This window comes from Rosa rugosa, chromosome 2 (assembly GCF_958449725.1).
Source record: "Rosa rugosa chromosome 2, drRosRugo1.1, whole genome shotgun sequence".
Lineage (NCBI taxonomy): Eukaryota > Viridiplantae > Streptophyta > Magnoliopsida > Rosales > Rosaceae > Rosa > Rosa rugosa.
Genome location: NC_084821.1, coordinates 43,094,275 through 43,119,657, shown reverse-complemented (window position 1 = coordinate 43,119,657; position 25,383 = coordinate 43,094,275). Strand labels below are relative to the sequence as shown.

The 25,383-nt window shown below is 41.8% G+C and overlaps 1 protein-coding gene and 2 long non-coding RNA genes across 7 annotated transcripts; all 3 read right to left on the bottom strand.

Moving 5' to 3' along the window:
* Positions 1-2,436: 2,436 nt before the first annotated feature.
* On the bottom strand, positions 2,437-6,541 carry LOC133734041 (uncharacterized). Its single transcript, XR_009858022.1, has 3 exons — positions 4,361-6,541; positions 3,729-3,807; positions 2,437-2,702 (listed from the first exon to the last, which is right to left on the bottom strand). It is a non-coding gene; the product is annotated as an uncharacterized LOC133734041 (long non-coding RNA).
* A 2,841-nt stretch (positions 6,542-9,382) lies between these two features.
* LOC133734398 (uncharacterized) lies at positions 9,383-12,450 on the bottom strand. Its single transcript, XR_009858250.1, has 3 exons — positions 11,332-12,450; positions 10,700-10,778; positions 9,383-9,671 (listed from the first exon to the last, which is right to left on the bottom strand). It is a non-coding gene; the product is annotated as an uncharacterized LOC133734398 (long non-coding RNA).
* A 7,339-nt stretch (positions 12,451-19,789) lies between these two features.
* On the bottom strand, positions 19,790-24,794 carry LOC133734155 (uncharacterized). Of its 5 annotated transcripts, XM_062161791.1 has the most exons (5): positions 23,562-24,542; positions 23,285-23,442; positions 23,075-23,120; positions 22,014-22,823; positions 19,790-21,400 (listed from the first exon to the last, which is right to left on the bottom strand). In XM_062161791.1, exons 4-5 carry the CDS (start codon positions 22,713-22,715, stop codon positions 19,904-19,906), a joined length of 2,199 nt encoding a protein of 732 aa, XP_062017775.1. In that variant the 5' UTR covers positions 22,716-22,823; positions 23,075-23,120; positions 23,285-23,442; positions 23,562-24,542; the 3' UTR covers positions 19,790-19,903. The 5 variants fall into 5 exon arrangements, with proteins under 5 accessions (XP_062017775.1, XP_062017773.1, XP_062017774.1 ...); XM_062161789.1 differs by lacking the exon at positions 23,075-23,120 and having other exon boundaries at positions 24,400-24,794; XM_062161790.1 differs by having other exon boundaries at positions 23,075-23,176; positions 23,285-24,542.
* Between the last annotated feature and the right edge of the window lie 589 nt (positions 24,795-25,383).

Genomic DNA, 25,383 nt, shown 5'->3' with positions numbered 1-25,383 from the left:
TTTGATGGTTTTATAACCTCTTTTAATATGTTTCAACCAATTTGGTTGCTTGCTAGTTCTTCACGTGGACTACAATTATTTCATTTGTCAATGACGTTCACGTATGATCTTGCAGAGAGATCGATTGTATCATGAAGACGAGGAGAAAATTTAACCTATAAAAAATATTTTATTAATATCTTGATATATAAAGCATTGTTTTAGGGAATCAGAAACTGAGAGAAATTCGCTGCGTGTTCTCATTGATAATAGGGGCCTCTTTATATAGAGGATTACAATGCATAGAGTTAGAATCATACAAGGAAAGATAATCTCTAGATTCTTCTAATTAAACCCTATTACCACTAGGTCAAGTAACCTAGAGTTTGGGCCAAACACAAATAGAGATTTCCTTAAACACTCCCCCTTGTGTTGTCCAAACACGGTGCTTCTCTCGTTGCCTCGTTAAAAACCTTGCCGAGTAACAAAAACCCAGTGGGACAAAAGTAACATCGGTCGAAGGGGAAAAAGAGCACAACACGCTTCACGTTTCGAGGTGAACATGTAGACATCTCCCCCTGATGTCTGCGCCTCCCCCTGATGACTACGATCATGGGAGTTCAGATAATTTCCGCAAGCAAATTCTTGCCACATGTTTCTCGAACGTGGATTTGGGCAATGACTTAGTAAACAAGTGTGCCTCATTGTTCTCAGATCGAACCTGGTTCACTTTGATCTTGAGGAGCTTCTGTTGTTGCTGATTATAGAAGAATTTGGGCGATATATGCTTGGTGTTGTCGCCTTTGATGTAGCCTTGCTTCATTTGTTCAATGCAAGCAGTATTATCCTCATAAATGCTCGTTGGCTCATATGTGGTAGACTTCAAACCACAATTGCTTCGAACATGCGTAACTATGGATCGAAGCCATATGCATTCACGAACTGCTTCGTGAAGAGCAATAATCTCTGCATGATTCGAAGAGGTAGCGACTAAGGTCTGTTTTGTAGACCTCCAAGATATCGCGGTCTTTCCCATGGTGAAAACATGGCCAGTTTGGGAACGACCTTTGTGTGGGTCAGAGAGGTACCCAGCATCAGCAAAACCTTCCAAAACACTTATATCGTTTTGGGATGGGGAGAGGGAACGCAGTCCACCATGTGTGGCGTCCCTGGCACTTTATGGGTCCGAATCCATCTTCTCTCTATAGGGATAGAACAAGCCCATATCGATCGTACCACTTAGGTATCGAAAGATATCTTTAACACCAGTCCAATGGCATCGTATTGGCGCTGAGCTATATCTAGCTAGAAAGTTCACAGCGAATGAGATATCCGGTCTTGTGCATTGTGCTAAGTACAACAATGCGCCTATTGCACTTAGGTAGGGCACTTCTGCCTCTAGCACTTCTTCGTCGTCTTCTTTTGGACGAAATGGATCCTTCTTTGGATCAAGACTACGGACGATCACTGGGGTGCTTGAAGGCTTAATCTTGTCATTGTTGAAGCGCCTAAGCATCTTTTGGGTATAAGCTGATTGATGAATCATGATACCATCTCTACGGTGCTCAAGTTCCAAACCGAGTCAAAACCGTGTTTTCCCAAGATCTTTCATCTCAAACTCGGATTTCAAGTGTTCAGCGGTTTCCCTTAACTCTTTAAGGGTGCCAATTATGTTCATGTCGTCGACATAAACCGCTACTATTGCAAATCCGGAACTTGTCCTTTTTATGAACACACATGGGCATAGTTCATTGTTGACATATCCCTTTCCAATCAAGTAGTCATTTAGACGGTTATACCACATCCGTCCGGATTGTTTCAATCCATATAGTGAGCGTTTCAATCTAATCGCAAACGCGCTCCGTGGTTTAGAGCCACTTGATTTGGGTAACTGATTCCATCTGGAATCTTCATGTATATCTCCGTATCTAGATCCCCATATAGATACGTAGTAACCACATCCATAAGCTGCATGTTCAGTTTTTCGGAAACTACCAAACTTACAAGGTAGCGGAACGTAACGACGTCCATTACGGGACAATAGGTCTCCTCATAGTCGATTCCAGGGCGTTGTGAGAAACCTTACGCCACAAGGCGAGCTTTGTATCTTACAATCTCGTTTTTCTCATTACGCTTTCTAACGAATACCCATTTCTGACCCACTGGTTTGGTGTTGGGCGGTATTGGCACAACTGGTCCGAATACCTTTCTTTTCGCTAGAGAATCAAGTTCTGCCTGGATCGCATCTTTCTACTTTGGCCAATCAGCTCTACGTTGGCATTCATCAACGGAGCGTGGTTCGATGTCATCGGTCTCAATAATCTCACGCGCCACTGAATACACGAATACATCATCAATGATGATGGAGCTTCTTTCCCACGTCCCATGTACACTAGTGTAGTTTACAGAGATCTCTACGTTCTCAGGGATAGGTCCTGTCACGCCCCGAATTTTGAATAATCAATTCAAATCCGAAACATGAATAATAACAAATTACAACTAACATCCTGAATTTTTTTCTCACAAACAACCACACTTCACAACTCTCAAATTTACAATAACCCAAATCCTCAAGTTATTTATTACAGCACACTCCCACCAAATCAAATTGTAATGCTCAAATGAGCTTAACTCGCCTCACTATTACAATTGCTGTAAAACTATAACCATTGCTCTAACCGCACGATCACCGTCCTGGTTCTCCTGTCCTGTAGGATTACCCGCTACACAATTTGAATAGTGTACCGGGAGTTGCAACAACACAAAACCCAGTAAGCTTTTTACAGCCAGTATGAGTAAACAAGAAAGAACTGTTGATTTATTAAATTACAATTCAAGTAAAATTCAACAGTATTACGTCTGCAAAGAGACATCAAACCACTCATGGAAAACCACAAGGAATACATTTTCACAATCCTCAAATCACAATACACCACACTGGTCCTGCAAACACCCAACCCACATAACACCACTCTGGTCCATCCCAATAACACGTTAGAGCTCTAACTGCCTCGTTACCTCTGACACCTTGGCCTAGGGTCAAGCAACGGCAAAAATACTTCGGTTAACACTATAACCGTCGCGCTTTGGACATCCCCATCCTCAGCACCATATACTTCGGTTAATAATAAACCGTCGCACTTTGGACATCCCCGTCCTCGGTACACAACTTCGGTTAATAATAAACCGTCGCACTTTGGACATCCCCGTCCTCAGTACACAACTTCGGTTAATAATAAACCGTCGCACTTTGGACATCCCCGTCCTCAGTACACAAACACTCCGGTTATCCATAACCGTCAAACTTCGGACACCTCGTCCTCAGAATCCTACATTCTCCAACTCTATACATACTCCAATGTAAATCATGAATATTAACAAGAACTCATCAATCATGATCATCACATATAAATATGATAAGTCAAATTTCAAACCATAATAAATAAATCATCACAATTCCACACTCTTCAATGTCACACCATTCCACATATAATCACGTAAATATATATATATATACGTAATCACCCACTCAGGAATGACCACTAATACCAACTATAGTTCACACAAGAAAATCATGAAATTCATTTTGTATAATTAAATCATTTTACTTACCTATGGACCGTAGTTGATCAAGTCCATATGATTTAAAACAAATATTTATTCCATAAATATTTTCACACAATTACTACAGAAAATAAAGTAATTAAAGGTACTCGGTTCGTAATATGAACCACGTGAGGTTTACTCACCTCTAAATTCCCGCTGCGTCTTCTTAACAGCTCAAAATACAATTTCACGAATCGTCCGCCAAATCAAACCGTCGATCACCTAATCAAACATGACCTTAACTTAGCCAATAACTCAAAAACATAATCAAACGACAATCCAACGGTCGGATTGAAATTACATGATGATCCAACGGTCGGATCCTCACGGATCGCCTTCCTAATCACTGTTTTGCATTTATACGAAGATCCAACGGTCGGATCTTCGCCCATGACCACACAAAGCCACTGGGACAGTCATAAGATCATCATATCAAAACTACAAGTCCATCTGACGGTCCTAACTTCACAGATCACAAATCTAACGATCGAAATCGATCTAAACTTAAAAATTCATAACTTAATCATACGATATCCAAAAATTGCGTATAATATATCGAAATGATCGTATTGAAATATAGAATCTGAAAATGTACAGAAACCATATTTTTGATCCCCGGAGGTGGCCGGAAAGGGCCGCCGGAGTTAGTGGCAGAGCCGCCGCCGACCACCACCAATGGTGTCGGGGCCGGGCTGCTCTTCTTCCTCTCATCATGCTTGACAACTTTCATAACTAGCACGAAGTCTGAAAATGACCGGAAGGGGTCGAAAATTACCTTGAACAGTATGAAGGTGGCCGGAATTTTCCAGAAACCGGCGAGAAACTGCAGAAAACGGCGAGCTCCAATTCGACGTAAAAACGTCAATTTAAGGCTTCGATTCCTTCTGAAGAGTTGTTAAGAAACTCAAGAAGAACTCACTGGTTCAAGAATCATAGAAAAATATGGTCTGTAGCTCGAGATATACCGATCGAAAGCTTCGGTGGTCGGAAAAATTCCAGAATTTTGCAGAATCCGGCAAGGCTCGATTTCGACGTCAAATCTTCAATTTCAGGCCTCGATTCCTTCTAGAGAGTTGTTAATAACATCAAGGGGAACCCACTGGAAAAAGAATCAATCAAAACGATGCACTACAGCTCGAGATATCTTGATCGATAGCTCCGGTCTCGTTCTTGGTTGGGTTTGACTTGCAGCCACTGCTACGGGCCACGCCGCCGTGTGAGGCTGCTTCTGGGAGTTTCAGGAAGTTGAGGCGAGCTTGTGGATGGATTTTGGTGAGGATTGGTGACCGGTAGCTTGAGATATCAAGCTTGTTTCCAAAACGAGCTCAAACCGGGCGGAGCTTCCTGCCGCCGCTGGTGGCCGTGTCACGGTGCAAGGCTGCCTCTAGCAGCTGTGCAAGGCTGAGACGAAGCAAAAGGAAGTGGTTCGACGCCGTTTGGTGGCCGGTGGAGGTAGAGAGAGACCGAAGAGCCTTTGCTCTGTTTTCGGTTTCGGTCGAGCGAGAGAGAGAAAGAAGAAAAAAAAAGAGAAAAAGAAAAAGAAGGAAGGAGACCCGGAGGAAAGGAAAAGGAAAAGGAAAAGGAAGAAAAAGAAATTTCTAAAAGAGAATCCGAGGAAAAGAGATTATAAAAAGAATCTCATATTTCCAAAATTCGTAACATAATCGTACGAACTCCAAAAATTTCGTTCGACATATGCACGCGATCATATCGACGAGCTCTACAACTTTTATGAAGGAAGTTTTTCCCAAATTCCGTACGTAGAAAAGTCGATTTTTCTTGAATCGCACAATTCGAGCTTTTGTTAAAACGAATATTTCGAAACTTCGATAATTCAAAAAGTTGAATTATTTCGGGTAATATTCGTGCAAAAGCACTTTAATCAATTCGCACAATTTCACGAGACGAAATGGAAAATTGCGGGTATTACAATCTACCCTCCTTAAAGAAATTTCGTCCCGAAATTTAATCGCGAGTCCATTTCTCCCGATTTAAAGTTTTCTGTAGTTTATACAGAATAAACTGTAGAAATTTTCGAAACTACTGCTCTACGTATAAAAATACGTCCGTATACTGAGTATATACAAGATTCCAAAAATAATGTAAGAGGTAAGTTTCGAACTCCTGACCTCAAACACGAAGGTCTTGCTCCCAACCACTGAAGCAAGAACTGCTTTCATTAATATATGCTCACTTGTTATATTTATTATGTCATAAGCGACATAAATAAAATATAAGTGGAGGCAAGTCTCGAACTCCAGACCCCCTAAACCAATGCTTCGCTCCCAACCACTGGAGCACAAGCTATGCTTAATATAATGTGTACAAACGTTAAACTTATTATGTCTTAAACGAACATAATAAAAATAAACGAGAGGCGAGGTTCGAACCTCAGACCTCTTGTACACGAACTTTACACTCAACCACTCGAGCACGGCTGCTCACGTTATTATCCATACCAATCCTTTTATTTAAACCAACTGTTTCAACAATTCGGCCCAAAACATCCAAGACTGTTGCAGAAACCCAGCCCAACGTATCCAAAACTGTTACAGAAATCCGGCCCAACTCATCCAAAACTGTTTCAGAAACTCGGCCCATCATGTCCAAAACTGTTTCTGAAACTCGGCCCATCAGGCCTCCACCCACAGCTACAGTGATGCCTTGATCCGAGACAGGCCCAAGTACGGCCCACTTGTGTCACGGCTTATCCCTTCCGTGATTTACGGCAGTCAAATCTGCTTTCGGCTACAGCTGTCTGCCACAGCGCCTCGAGATTCCCTCGGTCCCCTTACACGCTCTCCACGCGCCAACAACTTTTCCGGGTTTCAGGGCGACTTTAATCCAACGCGTAGAATGAATCACAGGAATCGTCCATCCAACGGTGGAGATCTGCTCACCTTGTTCTATAAATAGGTGCATTCTGGAGATGCGACTGTTCACTCCAAAGGAAAAGAATTTTCTTCCGAGTTTTAACCATTCTCTCTCAAATCTTCAGCCTTTCTCTTCTCAAATCTCCAGTCTTTTCCTCCGAAATCTTTAATCCTTCTATCTCAGATCTCTAGCCCTTCTTTCACAATTCTTCAATCTTTCAACAAAATCTCCCTCAACACTCAACCATGTATTCCTCGATTTTCTCATCCTCTCACCCCATGACCAAAGAACCACAAACTCTGCAACTAATGGAGCTACAAACCCCGCAACAAATGGAACTACAACAACAGCAACCAACAGAGGAGGGAGGAAACACCCAAGCAGCTGGAAGTAGTGCCAACATGGATTTCTGGCGAAGCCGTACCAGATGGATTCCTACTCCAGAACAAATAAGAATCCTCAAGGATCTTTACTACGTCAAGGGATTTAAGTGCCCATCTACAGAGCACATTCACGAGATCTGCCTCCAGCTGAACCAGTATGGACATGTTGAGGGTAAGAACATTTACTTTTGGTTCCAGAACGTCAGGGCTCGAGAGAAGCAGATGAATAGGTGTAATCAGGCTGCTCCAGTGCCCATGGGAACTAGTTCTCTTGGTACTGGTGGATCCATCGATCTCAATTTTGGGTCCACTGGTTCTACTGGTGCTGGTGGATCCATCGACATCAATTTTGGGCCAGCTGGTGGATCCATCGACATCAATTTTGGGTCCACTAGTTCTACTGATGATGGTAGATCCATTGATCTCAACTTTGGTTCCACCTATTCTACTGGTAATGAAGGATTTCTTGATTTAAATTTTGTTTCATAATCTTCCTCACACTTCAACACTAATACCAGTACAACTCTTTTGGCACAACAGGAGGACAAACATTCCTACAACAACGAGGAGGAGATCACCAGGAGGTTCAAACTCTTCCTCTGTTCCCCGTGCACGGCGAGGACGTCTTTGGTAACCTGAAGACTACTTCCGAGGAAGGTAGCGCATTTGGTTACTATTCTGGTGGCTCAGGCGGTTACCACAGTGGCTCAAACGTTTCTCTTGAGCTCAGCCTCAACCCATCCGGAGCTGCTGACTAGGCTTAGTATAGAATAGTCCTCGTTTCCCTTTTTGTAATATAAAATCAATAAGATTGTGTGCATGTTTTCTTTTCTTTTTGTTTAACCAACAACAACACCAAGGATCGAACCTTGGTCACTCAATACTCTTTTCAAAACCATCGAAAACTCTGCTGCACACATCTTTCAAAATGATTTATCACAAACAATCATTCTAAACCTAGCAATCAATTAAGTCACACAGAGGTCAAGCTAGTATCCTCTGAGTCAAACCAAACACAATAATTTCGTCGCTAGAATTAGGGATTAATAAAGCTAAACACTTCCTGAGTTAGCTAGGAAAAACCCACATCTTTAGAGTTACACTTACAACTCTAAAAAAAATCTCGATCATTCCATCTATCAATTGTTTCAACAAGCAATATGTACCATCTTAGCATCCACTAATCGATACTAGTACAACACTCAGTATCTCACCCACGAATCACCTCACTGCTCATTTGGTGGTAAGTCAACATCTAGTGGTCAAAATTCTGTGATTATAGCACTTCACACTAACCACGTCATAATCCATAATCTGTCCTCACAACAGTATCTGGCCTCATAAATTAGTTATACAACCCTAGCACTCCTAGAGTTGAAAACAACGTTATTACCTAAGCTCATACATCAACACAATGTCTCTTCACAGTCAATCCTATCACGAGGTCATATCAATCTTTCCATAAGTCAACCATACACAAAATCCATCATAGTAACAACGAATTATGCATTACTACTCAACAATAGTCAGTGAAGCAGCACTCCACAATAATTTCCAATACCATCCGCAGACCTCAAACCACACCCCGACATTTAGCTAATATATAGTAGCTATCCTAAACACCAAACAACTGAGCATGAATGAATGCTCCATTATAACACAATTCCATCACTAAGCAACCAATAACTGCTAAGTATTCTTCAACTCAAAACATCTGCATATCCAACTAATGGAAAGTATCACAACTACTAGTCAAATACTCGTAACGACTTTAGATACAAGCATTGGTCAAACACCATGACCCCAACAACCAACGACTACAATGCACAAAAGGATATTGTTTTTTGTGGAAACCATCCTCAATAACTCCACCAGAGTTTAATCCAAAGGTTCCCATTCCTCAAAGGTTATAACTCAAAGAAGCTACACAAACTCCACCACTTCACTTACAAAGTCAACCTATGCCATGATCACTTAACATACTACCCTTATTAAAGGTAACATAAGTATCTCCCAAATTACATCACTACACTCGTACACCAATATAGTCTTGAGAATTCTGTCTCATAATCTCTCACACTCCTATCATCTTGAGTTGGTGAGATCAATTCTCTTTTCAACTATTCCTAGGGTCTCAATCTCTTTCACCATTTCAACCCAAGAATAACATCCATCACATCAACTACAGGTAGACTAGGCAACTCAACCTCTAATGCCTCCACCTCATCCTCAACTGTCTCCATAGAAAGATCCTGTCCCTACATCAGACTCGACCTCTACCTCACCGACTCATCAGAGTTAAATCCAGAGGTTCCTATTCCTCGAAGATCACAACTCGCGGAAACTAAACTTATTCTAATACGAGCTTAGTAGACAACTCTACCGTCCTACGGACTTACACGTTGTCTAGACCCCATACTAAGACATACCCAATGATTATTCCAGTACTGAAGAGTATATGATGGGGATCCGTTGCAGACGGGCCATCACTCGGGGAGTACTGATTATCACCAAATATGTACCTTACGCTCTGATACCAAACTGTCACGCCCCGAATTTTGAATAATCAATTCAAATCCGAAACATGAATAATAACAAATTACAACTAACATCCTGAATTTTTTTCTCACAAACAACCACACTTCACAACTCTCAAATTTACAATAACCCAAATCCTCAAGTTATTTATTACAGCACACTCCCACCAAATCAAATTGTAATGCTCAAATGAGCTTAACTCGCCTCACTATTACAATTGCTGTAAAACTATAACCATTGCTCTAACCGCACGATCACCGTCCTGGTTCTCCTGTCCTGTAGGATTACCCGCTACACAATTTGAATAGTGTACCGGGAGTTGCAACAACACAAAACCCGGTAAGCTTTTTACAGCCAGTATGAGTAAACAAGAAAGAACTGTTGATTTATTAAATTACAATTCAAGTAAAATTCAACAGTATTACGTCTGCAAAGAGACATCAAACCACTCATGGAAAACCACAAGGAATACATTTTCACAATCCTCAAATCACAATACACCACACTGGTCCTGCAAACACCCAACCCACATAACACCACTCTGGTCCATCCCAATAACACGTTAGAGCTCTAACTGCCTCGTTACCTCTGACACCTTGGCCTAGGGTCAAGCAACGGCAAAAATACTTCGGTTAACACTATAACCGTCGCGCTTTGGACATCCCCATCCTCAGCACCATATACTTCGGTTAATAATAAACCGTCGCACTTTGGACATCCCCGTCCTCGGTACACAACTTCGGTTAATAATAAACCGTCGCACTTTGGACATCCCCGTCCTCAGTACACAACTTCGGTTAATAATAAACCGTCGCACTTTGGACATCCCCGTCCTCAGTACACAAACACTCCGGTTATCCATAACCGTCAAACTTCGGACACCTCGTCCTCAGAATCCTACATTCTCCAACTCTATACATACTCCAATGTAAATCATGAATATTAACAAGAACTCATCAATCATGATCATCACATATAAATATGATAAGTCAAATTTCAAACCATAATAAATAAATCATCACAATTCCACACTCTTCAATGTCACACCATTCCACATATAATCACGTAAATATATATATATATATACGTAATCACCCACTCAGGAATGACCACTAATACCAACTATAGTTCACACAAGAAAATCATGAAATTCATTTTGTATAATTAAATCATTTTACTTACCTATGGACCGTAGTTGATCAAGTCCATATGATTTAAAACAAATATTTATTCCATAAATATTTTCACACAATTACTACAGAAAATAAAGTAATTAAAGGTACTCGGTTCGTAATATGAACCACGTGAGGTTTACTCACCTCTAAATTCCCGCTGCGTCTTCTTAACAGCTCAAAATACAATTTCACGAATCGTCCGCCAAATCAAACCGTCGATCACCTAATCAAACATGACCTTAACTTAGCCAATAACTCAAAAACATAATCAAACGACAATCCAACGGTCGGATTGAAATTACATGATGATCCAACGGTCGGATCCTCACGGATCGCCTTCCTAATCACTGTTTTGCATTTATACGAAGATCCAACGGTCGGATCTTCGCCCATGACCACACAAAGCCACTGGGACAGTCATAAGATCATCATATCAAAACTACAAGTCCATCTGACGGTCCTAACTTCACAGATCACAAATCTAACGATCGAAATCGATCTAAACTTAAAAATTCATAACTTAATCATACGATATCCAAAAATTGCGTATAATATATCGAAATGATCGTATTGAAATATAGAATCTGAAAATGTACAGAAACCATATTTTTGATCCCCGGAGGTGGCCGGAAAGGGCCGCCGGAGTTAGTGGCAGAGCCGCCGCCGACCACCACCAATGGTGTCGGGGCCGGGCTGCTCTTCTTCCTCTCATCATGCTTGACAACTTTCATAACTAGCACGAAGTCTGAAAATGACCGGAAGGGGTCGAAAATTACCTTGAACAGTATGAAGGTGGCCGGAATTTTCCAGAAACCGGCGAGAAACTGCAGAAAACGGCGAGCTCCAATTCGACGTAAAAACGTCAATTTAAGGCTTCGATTCCTTCTGAAGAGTTGTTAAGAAACTCAAGAAGAACTCACTGGTTCAAGAATCACAGAAAAATATGGTCTGTAGCTCGAGATATACCGATCGAAAGCTTCGGTGGTCGGAAAAATTCCAGAATTTTGCAGAATCCGGCAAGGCTCGATTTCGACGTCAAATCTTCAATTTCAGGCCTCGATTCCTTCTAGAGAGTTGTTAATAACATCAAGGGGAACCCACTGGAAAAAGAATCAATCAAAACGATGCACTACAGCTCGAGATATCTTGATCGATAGCTCCGGTCTCGTTCTTGGTTGGGTTTGACTTGCAGCCACTGCTACGGGCCACGCCGCCGTGTGAGGCTGCTTCTGGGAGTTTCAGGAAGTTGAGGCGAGCTTGTGGATGGATTTTGGTGAGGATTGGTGACCGGTAGCTTGAGATATCAAGCTTGTTTCCAAAACGAGCTCAAACCGGGCGGAGCTTCCTGCCGCCGCTGGTGGCCGTGTCACGGTGCAAGGCTGCCTCTAGCAGCTGTGCAAGGCTGAGACGAAGCAAAAGGAAGTGGTTCGACGCCGTTTGGTGGCCGGTGGAGGTAGAGAGAGACCGAAGAGCCTTTGCTCTGTTTTCGGTTTCGGTCGAGCGAGAGAGAGAAAGAAGAAAAAAAAAGAGAAAAAGAAAAAGAAGGAAGGAGACCCGGAGGAAAGGAAAAGGAAAAGGAAAAGGAAGAAAAAGAAATTTCTAAAAGAGAATCCGAGGAAAAGAGATTATAAAAAGAATCTCATATTTCCAAAATTCGTAACATAATCGTACGAACTCCAAAAATTTCGTTCGACATATGCACGCGATCATATCGACGAGCTCTACAACTTTTATGAAGGAAGTTTTTCCCAAATTCCGTACGTAGAAAAGTCGATTTTTCTTGAATCGCACAATTCGAGCTTTTGTTAAAACGAATATTTCGAAACTTCGATAATTCAAAAAGTTGAATTATTTCGGGTAATATTCGTGCAAAAGCACTTTAATCAATTCGCACAATTTCACGAGACGAAATGGAAAATTGCGGGTATTACAGGTCCTGACATTGAGGCATCCCCCAATGATGTCTATTGGACATAACCATAATTCGGAACGTCCGCATGGGACGGATTTTGAGTATCGATGATCAAAGGATTTGTTTGTGCATTATTCGCTCTCTTTCTAGGGCGAGTATCCTTCGAACCAATTGGTCTACCGCGCTTCCTTGTGGGACATGCGGCCATAGACGCCACATCATTGCCATGCTGGGAAATGGCGCCATCTCCTGGTGTCACAGGAGTGGCGTGATGTCAAGTATTCGGAACATCAATCCTTGCAGGCACGTTTGCAGCAGGTATGTGTGATCTCGTCACTTTGGCAACATCAGAAAACGCATCAGGCTGAGTGTCTGCTACGTTCTGGAGCTCAATTATTCGTCGCACTTCAAGTTCGGACTGTGCGGTACGGGGATCGAGATGAGACATAGTGGGGACAGACCACGACAATTCCTGTCGTTCCTGTTGAACATCTGTGTTCGTATCTCCCCCTAATGATGGGAAGATTGTCTCATCAAAGTGACAATCCGCAAATCTAGCGGTAAAGAGATCGCCTGTCAAGGGTTCAAGATAGCGGACGATAGTTGGAGATTCATATCCAACATAAATACCCATTCGTCGTTGTGGACCCATCTTTGTACGCTGTGTCAGCGTAATAGGCACATAAATGGCACACCCAAAAATGCATAAGTGCAAGATATCAGGCTCGTACCCAGTCACTAGCTGTAACGCAGAGTAAGATTGGGTTGCAGTGGGTCGTAGACGAATCAGCGTTGCTGCATGCAATATTGCATATCCTCAAGCAGAAACAGGGAGATTGGTGCGCATAACCAATGTCCGCGCTATCATTTGTAGTCGTTTGATAGCGGCTTCTGCGAGACCATTTTGGGTATGAACATGGGGAACTGGATGCTCCACATCAATCCCCAGTGACATGCAATAGTCATCGAACGTTTTCGATGTAAACTCCCCAGCATTATCAAGTCGAATTGACTTAATAGGATGGTCAGGGTAGTGAGCCCGTAGACGGATAATTTGGGCGATGAGTTTAGCATAAGCAGCATTTCGAGTGGACAACATCGCGACATGTGACCAGCGTGTCGACGCATCAACCAATACCATAAAGTATTTAAAAGGTCCGCATGATGGTTGAATTGGTCCACAGATATCTCCTTGGATTCTCTGTAAGAACAGAATGAGTATTTTAGGATCCTTTGCATAGGACGGTCTCGGTCCTAATTTCCCGAAGGAACAGGCTTTGCAAAATGAGTGAGGGGCCCTTAGAAGCAACCAATGAGGATTTTGGTTGGGACTGAGCGTTTGTAGCGCTATTAGAAGCAAAGTGTGTGACTACATCTCCCATTATGGCGTTAGAGCCATGGAAATTGGTTTGTGTGGCGTCATGGCCACTAGGAGGAGCAACCGTGGCGTCATGCTCATGGTTGGCGCCATTTATGGCGTCATCACTAAGGACAGGGGCGGCCTTTCGGCGGCCCAAGACAGCAGCAGCGCCAGAAGCTGCAATTTTTGCGGTCTTGCTAAGTCCTGGAATCAATTTTTGATTCTTGCTTCTTCTCACTCTGAAGAAAGGATGCCCGTGTGAAGTATTAAGTATACGGAGCATCATATCACGACCAGGGTGTCCTAGTCGGTCATGCCAAAGCCAATATGTGTCTGAATCCAAGAGATCTTCTCTTATGACATTATTGGATTCAATTGGTCGAATTGTAGTGACATAAAGTCCACTAGATTGACACATAAGCTTCTCTAAGATGCGCTTTCGTCCGCAATCATTAGAGGTAATGCAAAGGAATTCTATTCCGTTCTCACTATGCGTTTCCGCATGGAATCCGTTGGCTCTTATATCTTTAAAGCTCAATAAGGTTCGATTTGCCTTAGGAGCGTAGAGAGCTTCAGTGACTTTAATCAAGGTGCCATTGGGCAAAAGGAATTGGGCCATTCCATGTCCTTGAACTAAACTTGATGGCCCAGCCATCGTAGTCAGAGAGGAATATGTAGGCAACATCTCTAAGAATAATTGTCTATGTCGAAGAATGGTGTGCGTAGTCGCACTATCCGCAAGACATTGTAGTTCATCCATTCCTAAAAGAAAAGCTCGTAATTAAAAAAAAAAAAAAGGAGTCATAAAGAAAAGAACTCAACTTTTATTAATAAGCCAAACGGAATTACATTATTACATCATCGTTTCTTTAACCAAAGAAAATCTAATCCAATAAACTAGTTAATGCAAAACAATGGTAGTCGTCTAACTCCTTTCGGTAATTCCAATGTAAATGTGACCAGGTGAGTAGAGAGATGTCGGTGGAGCGAGACTCGCTTAAGTACCACTTATCTCAAAACCTTCCTAGACATCACACTCACATTGAGTACGCCTACTTTGAAGAAAGACTAATAGCATTGGCATCTACTACAAAAATAATATGTCAATTGCCTACATCTCTTGGAAAATAAAAAGACTTAATCAAAATCGCCAGGTTCTGGGTCTTGATCCTTGTAGTCTTCCACCCTTAGATCGAGATCTCCATCTTGATCTTCTTGTTCCATGTAATTTGCCTCCCTTGCTTCACGATACATCTTGTATGCGTTTGCAACGTTCTGGGATGCAGTACACTTCTTTGCCCAATGTCCACTTGATCCACATCGAAGACAAACATCTTTATGGTTAGGCTCCCTTGATCGAGATGCTTTTGGTGCATGATTTGGACTACTATTACTCTTGGTGGCGTCACCACCATAGCCGGAGGCTCCGCCTCTCTCTCTCTTCACACGTTGACCTCCACGGTTCTGTGCACGCCTCTCTTGGCGATTTCCTTCCTCTTTAGGGAGAGTATATGGACCAGAACGTCCAGAATTGTCCCTACTCTTAGGGTTTTGCTCTTTGCGTCCTCCCTTGGGGGCGCGACTATAGTTAGACTCCAGAATAGACTTAGTTCCCACGGGTCTAGCATTATAATTCTTCACAAGTATGTTGTCGTGCTTTTCAGCTACGTTCATGGCGCCAATAAGCTCATGAAACCTTGTGATACGTCCTGCTTTCACAGCAATCCGATAATTCTTTGAAATCATCAGGGCAGAGACGGGGAAGGTAGAGAGAGTCTTCTCGATCAACATCGTATCAGTTATGGCTTGGCCACAAAACTCCATTAGAGACTTGATACGAAGAGCTTCCGAGTTATAATCAAGCACAGACTTGAAATCACAGAAGCGGAGGCTATGCCATCGCACTTCTAAATCAGGAAGCAGAGAGTCACGAACGTTGCCAAATCGCTGCTCAAGTTCAACCCATAGCTTTCTTGGGTCTTCCTCATTGAGGTATTCACTTTGGAGTGCGTCATTCATGTGTCTTTTCATGAGAATGATGGCTTTAGCTTGATTTGCTTCAAAGCAGTAGCTTGCTCAATGGAGAGCACGTTCTGACTAGGCTCTTGGATGGCTTCCAGAAGTCCATCAGCCTTAAGATGTTGGCGCACATCTCGGACCCACCTATGGTATCCTGCGCTAGTTGTCTCTAGTGGAACAAAGTTCAACTTGTTCAGGTAACTCATCCTGAAAAACAACACAAGATTAGGGTTAGTTTCGGAGCGAAAAAGGGCTACCACGAAAAACTATTAAACTTCTGAGCGTAGTCGCTTCCAAGAAATTAGGGTTTTTCTGAGCGTAGTCGTTTCCAAGAAAAATCTGATTCCAAGAGGGGTTTTGGATTAGATCGAAACAATGATGTATGTGGTCGATCGTTTTTCTTCTCAACAAACTCTAAGTTTGGAGGACTCTACAAGCTCCAAGCTTGGAGTTCTACAAGCTCCAAGCTTGGAGTGAGCACGAACCCCCACAGTTCGGCTATTGGTCTCCCCTATGAAGAAGAAAGGGGGGTAGAAGAATGGATGTTGGAAGTCCCCGAGAAAAGAAGAAGAAATTGAAAAACTTCAAAAACGGGAACTTTTAGAAAAGTTTACCTTGAAAAGATGCCGGAATTCTTGACCGGAAATGATGACGGAGGTGGCCGGAAAAAGGTTGCCTGAGGTCGCCGGAAAAGTGGCCGGAAATTGGTGGCCGGAGCTAGGCAGGGTTGCAGCAGGGGCTGTGCAGGTGGTGTGCGGAGGCTGTGCAGGGCTGGCAGGCAGGTGCTCGGCAGGTGCTAGGTAGCTGTCGGCAGATGCAGGCACAGGGGTGCGCAAGTCTCGGCAGGTGCTCGGCAGGTGTCGGCAGGGGCTATGCGAAGCTTTCGGCAGATGTCGACAGGGGCAGGCACAGGGGTGCGCAGGGTTCGGCAAGTCTCGGCAGGAGGTTTGCAGGGGCTGTCGGCAGGTCTCGGCAGATGCAGGCACAGGGCTCGGCAGGGCTTGCAGGGGCAGGCACAAGGCACGCACAGGGCAGGCACAAGGCATGGTCCGGTCCGATTTTTCCGTTGGTCGGTTCAGGGGTTTTCCGGCCAGTTTCGGTGGTTCCGCCGCCGGTTCTGGGCTCCTTGGGAATAGGGCTTCGATATGTGGGGAGGTGGTTGCAGGATTTTGAAGGTTACGAAATTAGGGTTTTTAGGGTTAGGGCTTCGTGCTGATAACGTGTTTTAGGGAATCAGAAACTGAGAGAAATTCGCTGTGTGTTCTCATTGATAATAGGGGCCTCTTTATATAGAGGATTACAATGCATAGAGTTAGAATCATACAAGGAAATATAATCTCTAGATTCTTCTAATTAAACCCTATTACCACTAGGTCAAGTAACCTAGAGTTTGGGCCAAACACAAATAGAGATATCCTTAAACAAGCATTTGATTCTTATTTTATTTTTGTGGATTCTTCTTTGTTTTTATTTATTATTTATTTAGGGTGGTGCTATTCGCACACCCCCTCTATTTTCTCATTACTTTAATACAATTTTTTTTACAAATTACCCTAACTACCCTCACTTGTAATTATGTTTCTTTTTCTTTTTTCTAATTGGCAAGTCAATCATGAATTAAACATCATTATACAATAAACCAATTTTTCTCGTGAATGTCATTGCTGATTAGAAAAAAAAAAATTTCTAATGGGCAGGAGTCAGGACGAAGTGCAATCTGTCAAAAGTTCTGCAATTAGTATGGCAAAGTTTAGGGCTCAGATGAAAAATCACGATGTAACTGAGTTTGGGGATTTAGGTATGTCATCATGACTGCTATACAAAACTGAAGAAAGACATAAGCATATCACCTAAACAAAAGGAAATCCAAAACCTTTCACATCTAATTAAGCAACGTTGACTCAAGATACCATTCCCATTGACATAAAGCATTTTGTAGAGTGATGATATGACTAAAGTCAAAATGAAATCAAAGCGTCAATAATTTCAAAATTACCAATCAACTCAAGTCAAAACCATGATTAGCAAGCAAGCCATACCAAAATCAAACTAAGATGAACAGAACGCACAAAGTTAAAGCTCATAGTCCACCAAATCGCTGAGAAATTGATATTTTTAACGGAGAGTGATGGATTGAAATACACCAAATAATTTCAGTTAGAATCTTACCAGGAATGATGGATTCAAAGGGGCTCGAATGATCACTAAACTCATATTTTTCTTTCATGTCTCCATTGCAAATCAGATGTAAATTTTTTTCCAAAGATGGGTCTAAAGTTGCTTGTTCTGCCATAATTAAACTTCAAAGCATCACGTTAGAGATATAGAATGATTATGCTAGAGAAGTTTTTGATGAAAAAGAAAAGAGAAAATTGCAAAGAGTTTTGAAGTTCTCTGTGTCTGCAAGAAAATAAGGGTTTAGGATTTGGGGATGATTGACTTGCCAATAGAAAAAAGAAAAAAAAATAAAAGGAAATAGAAACAGAATTGCAAGGGAGGGTAGTTAGGGTAATTTATAAAAAATAAATAAATTAAAGTAATAGATAAATAGAGGGGGTGTGTGAATAGAGAAAATGAGTGTGCGAATAGCACTACCCTTTATTTATTGATGATCGAGGAGGGTATAGAAGGAAGTTTGATGTCAAATAAATATAAGGGTGTGCATTAAATAATTAGGGGTGTGTATGTCCTTCAACCAAAACATAAAATAAAAATAAAGTGCTAGGTCCAAAGACTATGTTCAAAGTACCCCATCGATATGAATTAAGCTAGCTGTTGCAACATTATTTTCAAGGGCAGGTAATCGTTGATACTTGGGGCAACATGGGATCAAACCCTAGATATTAATTTTGCTGCTACTTCAAAGTTTTTGTCCTTGACCAACTAATTAGTCAAAGATCCCAACCATATATAACTCTATTATTGCTGCGCAGAGACCCACGACTACTAGAAACAGATGTATATATCTATAGCAGTTGGTACATCTCTGTTTGTCAAAAATCTCGAGCAGTCGTCGTTGATTGACTAGGAACATTTGCCTCGGAAGTACCATTGTGTTGTTCATCTTGACGTAGGATAATAAGCTAGAGAGCATCATTTCCGGCTAACCCTAACCCTAACCCTAACGTTTCGTGCTTGTCGAGTTCGGATCGAATTTGGCATCCCGGTGGTTTAATTGATGGAGTAGCCACCCTGCCCCACAGCCTTTTCAAACTATTAACACTCCCGGCCGGCGAGTCCCAAACCTACAAGTTGGTCATATCGATCAAGCAACATAAACCACCAGCTGCGTGCTAATAGTAGAGCTAGCTAGCTAGCTTGGTGGCGACGGCTAAAGATTAAACATCACCTTTTTGCACAAGAAAGGGTACTATATATAGTCAATCGATAATTATTCTGCACACCTTCCTTCTATCTAGAGCCTAGACCTAAATTCTGTTTCCATGAAATTAATTCAACTCAAATTACGTGCTTGGTAGGATACTTTACATTTACACTAGAATTCAAGCAGCTTGAGTACCCGTCCTAGCTGCGCAATTTAGATTGTTCAAACTGCCTCTTTTTTTTTTTTTTTTTTTTTTTTTTTTGCATTTATACAAGAAAATTAATTTACTTGCTGCTTATAAACGAAATAAAACTGGGTTGACGTGTTTGCACTCATCTTAGTTGCAGGCAAGTTTCTTCTCCAAATCAATCTTTAAAAAAAGCCAAAAGATCGCTGGTGAACAATCGATCCAGCAGATCATTTGTTTGATAGGATAAAAAGAAAAGTTACCCTATTGCCATTCGAGCTAACTTTGCAATATACCAATGTAGATTCTTTCTACTATCTCTATGAAATGCTTCATGGGGTCACTGTAAGATGAGGCTGAAGCCTGGATATATATCTCATCTCGCAAGGACTAGGATGCAAAAGCCCGCAGGCAGTTTGAAACTAGTAACAGAAACTGAAGTGAAATCCTAACTCAAAAAGAATCAGAATTACACTAATGTTCATGATTCTATCTTCGCAGATAGATTACTGTTTTTACATCAAAGGAAAACAAATTCATGCTTCTTACAACGTTGCCATCAACATGGCTCGAATTTTGGCCCTAAGATCATCTGAAACCACAGTGCCACCTGAAGGCTGAGATGGAGCTCTTCCAACCTCATCTGATTTTGAAATATCCACAGAAGCTTCTCTACTAGCAATACCGCCCCCACTAGCTATTGATTGATCCGACTTTAAAATGATCTCTCCTTCCTCTAATTCCATGTCTTTTTCAGATTCAGGTTCCCTATGCTTTACAGTTGTCCTTCGATGCCGGTGCTCATCCTCAGACGAACTACCACGATTGTGCCGACACCGAGAATGCCGGTGCTCATCATCAGAAGAGTCACTGTGCTTATGCCTACTTCGAGAAGTCCGATGCTCACTATGAGTATGCTGGCGTTCAGAACGCCAATGATCATCATCAGATGAGCTATGATGCCGATGCCTTTTTGAAGGCTGATGTTCATCATCAGAGCTATTCTTCTTATGCTTACTCCGTGAGTGCCGATGCTTCTCATCAGAACTCTCATGCTTACGATGGCGCCTAGAATCTCTATCCTTGGAAGAGGAATGCCTTTTGTGTCTGTGCCTGTCCTTACCATTGTCTGAAGAATGATGAGACCGACGCTTCTTAGAGTGCTTCTGACCCTTTTTATCTTCTTCCTTGCTCTCTTTTTCTTCGTCACCGTCACCTTCACCATCTTCTTCTTCTTCAACCCTTTTAGATAGAGTACGATAGGCCTTCTTTGATCGTCGCTCATTACACTCATCAACAGAAAATTTCTTGTCAAATTCTTCCACCTTATTTGAAACATCAACTTCCAATGGAGCTGAACTCCCTTCTCTTTCTCTGGTTGCAAGATTTAAAACCTCATTACCTGATGAAGAAACTCCAGATTCTGGTGGCTCAGCAGATATGCCACGTAATGACTCAGTTTTCAACGGTGCAGATCCACCTTTTATCATGGCAGCAAACATCTTCGCTCGTTTCAATCTTTCAGCCTTTAGCTTCTGCTCTTTAGTCAAAGATGCTTCAGAGGAGTCGGCCTCACTTGCAGCTGCAAGAGCAGCCGTCTCTGCAATGGCCTTGGCAACAGGAACAGGAATGTTAGAACCTTGACCAACGCCACTAGAACAATATGCCTTTTGACTTCCTGAGCTCAAATCTCGACCACCATCATTGCTAGAACCTTGACCAGCACTACTAGAAGACGGTTTTGGGAATATGTCTAAACCCGGATTCTTAATGCCTCTTGTGGCAGCCTGAAGAATAGCTGCGACTGCATCCACACTGACTCCAACTTCTGGCTGGTTTGATTTGGAAGGCAGATCATGTCCATCCTTCTTTGACTTGCCGATTACCATCTTAAATTTTTCTTTCCTGTCATAATCAAACGGTATTTCATGACCAGCAGATCCAGAGGAGAGGGCATCACTTCCCTTGGTGGATTTCTTGTCCACCTCACGCCCAGCCGATTCTTGCTTCTCAGAAACTAAGTGCTTGCCATGTAATTTGGACTGTAAAAAAGGGCAGGACATGAACATCAGTAATACAGGGGACAGTCAGAACATCAAAAAGACGGACCAAATCCAAGGACTGAAAGAAACAATGATACCAATAAAAACTAGAACTACAAACAATTACCATTGATCATACTGTTACTGGCAACTCACAACATCTAAATACATGTATTGTTATCAAGCAATTATCCCAAGCACATAAAATCATCCGCATAAATACAAATCTACTTAAGCACTGTTGACTAGCTGCTAACTAAAAAGACGATTGCGAATCCAACAGCTTTTACAATGTGCATGTGCATTCTTTTTATGCGTATAGGAGCTCTTTTCCAATATAAATTTTTTAAAATAATAATAAATTAATTAATTAAAAAAAAATTCCAGCTATTCATTCACAATTTACACAGCACACAGCAAGCATCATGTGCACAATACATAAATAATCATCACAAAGCAATTTATGGAAATAGGCTAATAATGCAGGATGCCACAGAGCCACATTTGTGCACTAAATAGTTGACTTTGGGGTAAATCAACAAAGAAATACTCCACACTACAAATAAGATTACCAAGCAAAAAGCAGAAACTGCAGGGTTAAGCAGATATGCACCTCTTGAGCATCTTGGAGAACTTTCAAGTAGTAAGGATGATATTGATTAGATGGCAGAAGGAACAAAAATCTTCCCTGTTTACAGTTCTGTTCGGCCAGAATAGCTTCAAACTCTCTGCCGTTTTTTAATATGAACTCAACAATTTTCTCCACAACTCTACTTTGATCAGATGGTGGTTCCAAAATGGGTAGTTCAACCTTCGATGCACTAGGCACAGCAGGAGCCTGTGACTTATTGGCAGCAGTGGAAAGTGATCCCGAGGCATCACTTTCTTTCTTCATCCCACTTGTAGCTCCACCTTTAACTGTGCTAGTGATACGATTATGTTTAATGAGATTAACTTTTTCCTTCAAAGGAGGACAGGGAAACTTGGAAACAAAATCATTTTTCCCGTTTACATTTCCAGTAGATTCTTTCTGCTCTGACCCATGCACAGTTGCACTCATTGCATCAACAGCTTCTTGAGAGTTCAGTTTTTGCAAGTCAGATGCATCCTCAGTCGTATCATCCTCATCTTCTCCAGACCCATATACAGAACCAAGCAAAGACAATGCTCCACCTGTCTGATCAAGACCACCACTGTTTTTCTTCTCTTCCTGTGCAGAAGCTCCATGAGTATCCTGCTTCAGTAGTTCTTGGTGATCAACAAGAAACCTAAAGTATGCATGAAGGTGATGGTCAGGCATCAAGAACCCAAACATTGGATTGTCTCCCTGTTTCACCCTCAAAACAATTTCCGACTGTCCACCATGCTTGGCGACAAACACAGCCGTTCTTGCAATGATCTGATGTATCTTTTCTGTTGGAGGCTGGAAAAAGAAAAACAGAAAAGGGGAAAAAAAAAATCCTTCAGAACACTGAGAATTTTCAGTAAACGCAGTTTCATCTCAAATGAAGTATCATAACAATTAATAGAAAACCCCAAGTTAAACCTTCTGGACCTCAAGATAAACCCCAAGATAACCATGACGAATAAAGAATATAACTCTACAAAGACATGTTTCTTCCAATTTGCTCACAAGCAGAAAGATTCAATAAGTTTCTACCATCCTAATCCCACCTGCACAGACCCTTGGTAACAAGAACTGCATGCCTGCTCCGAGCATCTGAAACTTAGACATGGTAAGCCTTAGAATAAGACATGCACCTTAGCAATTATCATCTGGCCATATTTGTTAACAATCAGACAAACAATAATTTCCCAGTCATATGAAATCATACGTAGGCAAATAAGAAACGGGGGGGGGCGGGGGGGGGGGACTGTACTTACAAGGTTTTGAATCAAACTTTCTGGCACCGGAAAGGCTGGACGAAAAACAGGCTCAGCATCATTACTCTTCTGCTCGGTTGTTTCAACCGGGTTTCCATATGCAAAGGCAACAGAGTGATAGCCACCACTGTTCGGCACATCTGCATCATTACCTGCATCTGGAAATAAAAACAATCATAATCAAAATCTTACTTTCACATAACAGTTAAGCCATTGATACACATCAGCCATTCGGCATAAAAAGTGGAGGCAAAAAGTTAAATAGGAATACTCTTACTTGCGTCTTTGAGATATGAAACTGTTGCAAATTACATTCCATCCTGCAAACTGGAAAAATATTGCAAAAAGAATAACACTGATAGAAACAACAAAGGAAACTCGCATCTCACAGGCTTGATCCCCTCCGTCATCTCCAATTCCATACATAACAAGAGGACCATTGAAGATATACCTTAAAAGAGCACATGGGAATACTACCAAGTACAGAAGGGTCCATGTTTTCCATGGTTTGGATTAAAGAACCAGCCCTCTGTATTTTGTAATAAATCTTCTCTATGAGACAACCTTCTTAAATATTGATGATCCAAGCAACTATGAGGTGTTGCACGTCACATAAACAAACTTAAACTAAACTCCAAATATTTGCATAATAACCAACCCAAAGGGCAAGATTACAGTCAATCTACATTTCCTATAATTAAACTTCAATATTATTTCCTCTAACTCAGCTTCATCCAAAAACAAAGTAATTCAATTAGCATTAACCAGGGGTCATCTTTTTAGCCTTAAATCTCTGTGTATACATGGAACAAGTTCCTACTACAGTGTTGCTGCATTCTACCAATTACAATCGAGCGAAAACATCTCGAATGAAAAAAGTGTTCCTTTAGACAAATCTTATTAAGCATAAGTCAAAGCAACAGAGCGGCAAGGCCTTCATGTAGCTAAAACACATGTAATTACTTCAATATCAAACCTACTTCTCAGCACAAAATCATCATCACCATAGCTTTAAAACAAAGTTGAACAATTCAAAACGCCAAGCAACCCAAACTGTAAGAACTTATACAAATCATATGAAGCAGGAGACGAAATTCCTTAAATATAATTTATACCTTGTTCTTGTTCTTCTTCTGCTTCCTCCGACGGCGACGGCAAATCGTGGTAGCGCTCGAGATCAAGCTCGGACTCCAGCGAGGCATCGGGGTGGGGCTGACGGCGGCGCGTGCGAGGAGGCAAAGGAAGTGGGAGGAGGTGACGGACGTCGTAGCGGTCGATGAAGAGGGAGTTCCACTCGACGAGCGCGTTGGGGGAGTTGACGAACGACGCGCTGTTGTCGTCGTCGAAGAGCAGCGCGTGACGGCCAACCACCTCCAAGTCCATCGATTTTCGAACGCCGATTGGGGCGGAAGTGTGAGGTTGCAGAGACAGAGAAGGGGGATTGGGATTGGGATTTAGGATTCAGAAGAAAAACCCCAATGCTCATTTTTCTACTATTTTAGGCCACATTACCATTTGGTTCGGTCTAAATCATGAGCCGGTCCCATTTGGTTCGGTCTTTCCGGTTTAATAATGTCAAGTCAAATGTTTTAGACACTATACCCGGTTCGCTATGAGAGTCCCAAATGATATGGCATTTTACCACGTGAAGTGAATTTCAATAATATTCACCTGGTTACTAATTGGTCAAACAAATTATCCTCAATCGTTGTTGATAGTGATAATTAATAACTTACAAAGATTGAAGGGAGAGCATTTGAACAAACTTACAAAGCTGTGGGATACGAGAGAGCTTGTGAAAAAAAAAAAAAAAAAAAACCCCTGTAGAGAGCTAGGAATTTTTTGTCCTTCTGTCTCGACATTTACAGGGTTCTTTTTTCAATTTCCTACCGCCGGAGACAGTATTGTTTCTGGGATTTGGTATGTTCCTCCCCTGTAAAACGTTATGTCTGCATGTGTTCAAATGATAATTGCAATCTCAAAATTGAAATGCGGATGTTAGAATTGGCGGTGAGAGATAATGCGACTTTTGTTAATGTTTGCATACGTTTAAAAACTTTTACCCCTCCAACCTAAGTTCTGAACTCCTATCCTCACTC

Coding starts and splice junctions, on each gene's coding strand:
- LOC133734155 (XM_062161789.1), bottom strand. CDS start 24,667: ATGGACTTGGAGGTGGTTGGCCGTCACGCGCTGCTCTTCGACGACGAC. Junction 23,443..24,399: donor AGAAGAAGAACAAGAACAAG/GTATAAATTATA, acceptor TTTTATTTCCAG/ATGCAGGTAATGATGCAGAT. Junction 21,401..22,013: donor TTCTCCAAGATGCTCAAGAG/GTGCATATCTGC, acceptor CCTTTTTTACAG/TCCAAATTACATGGCAAGCA.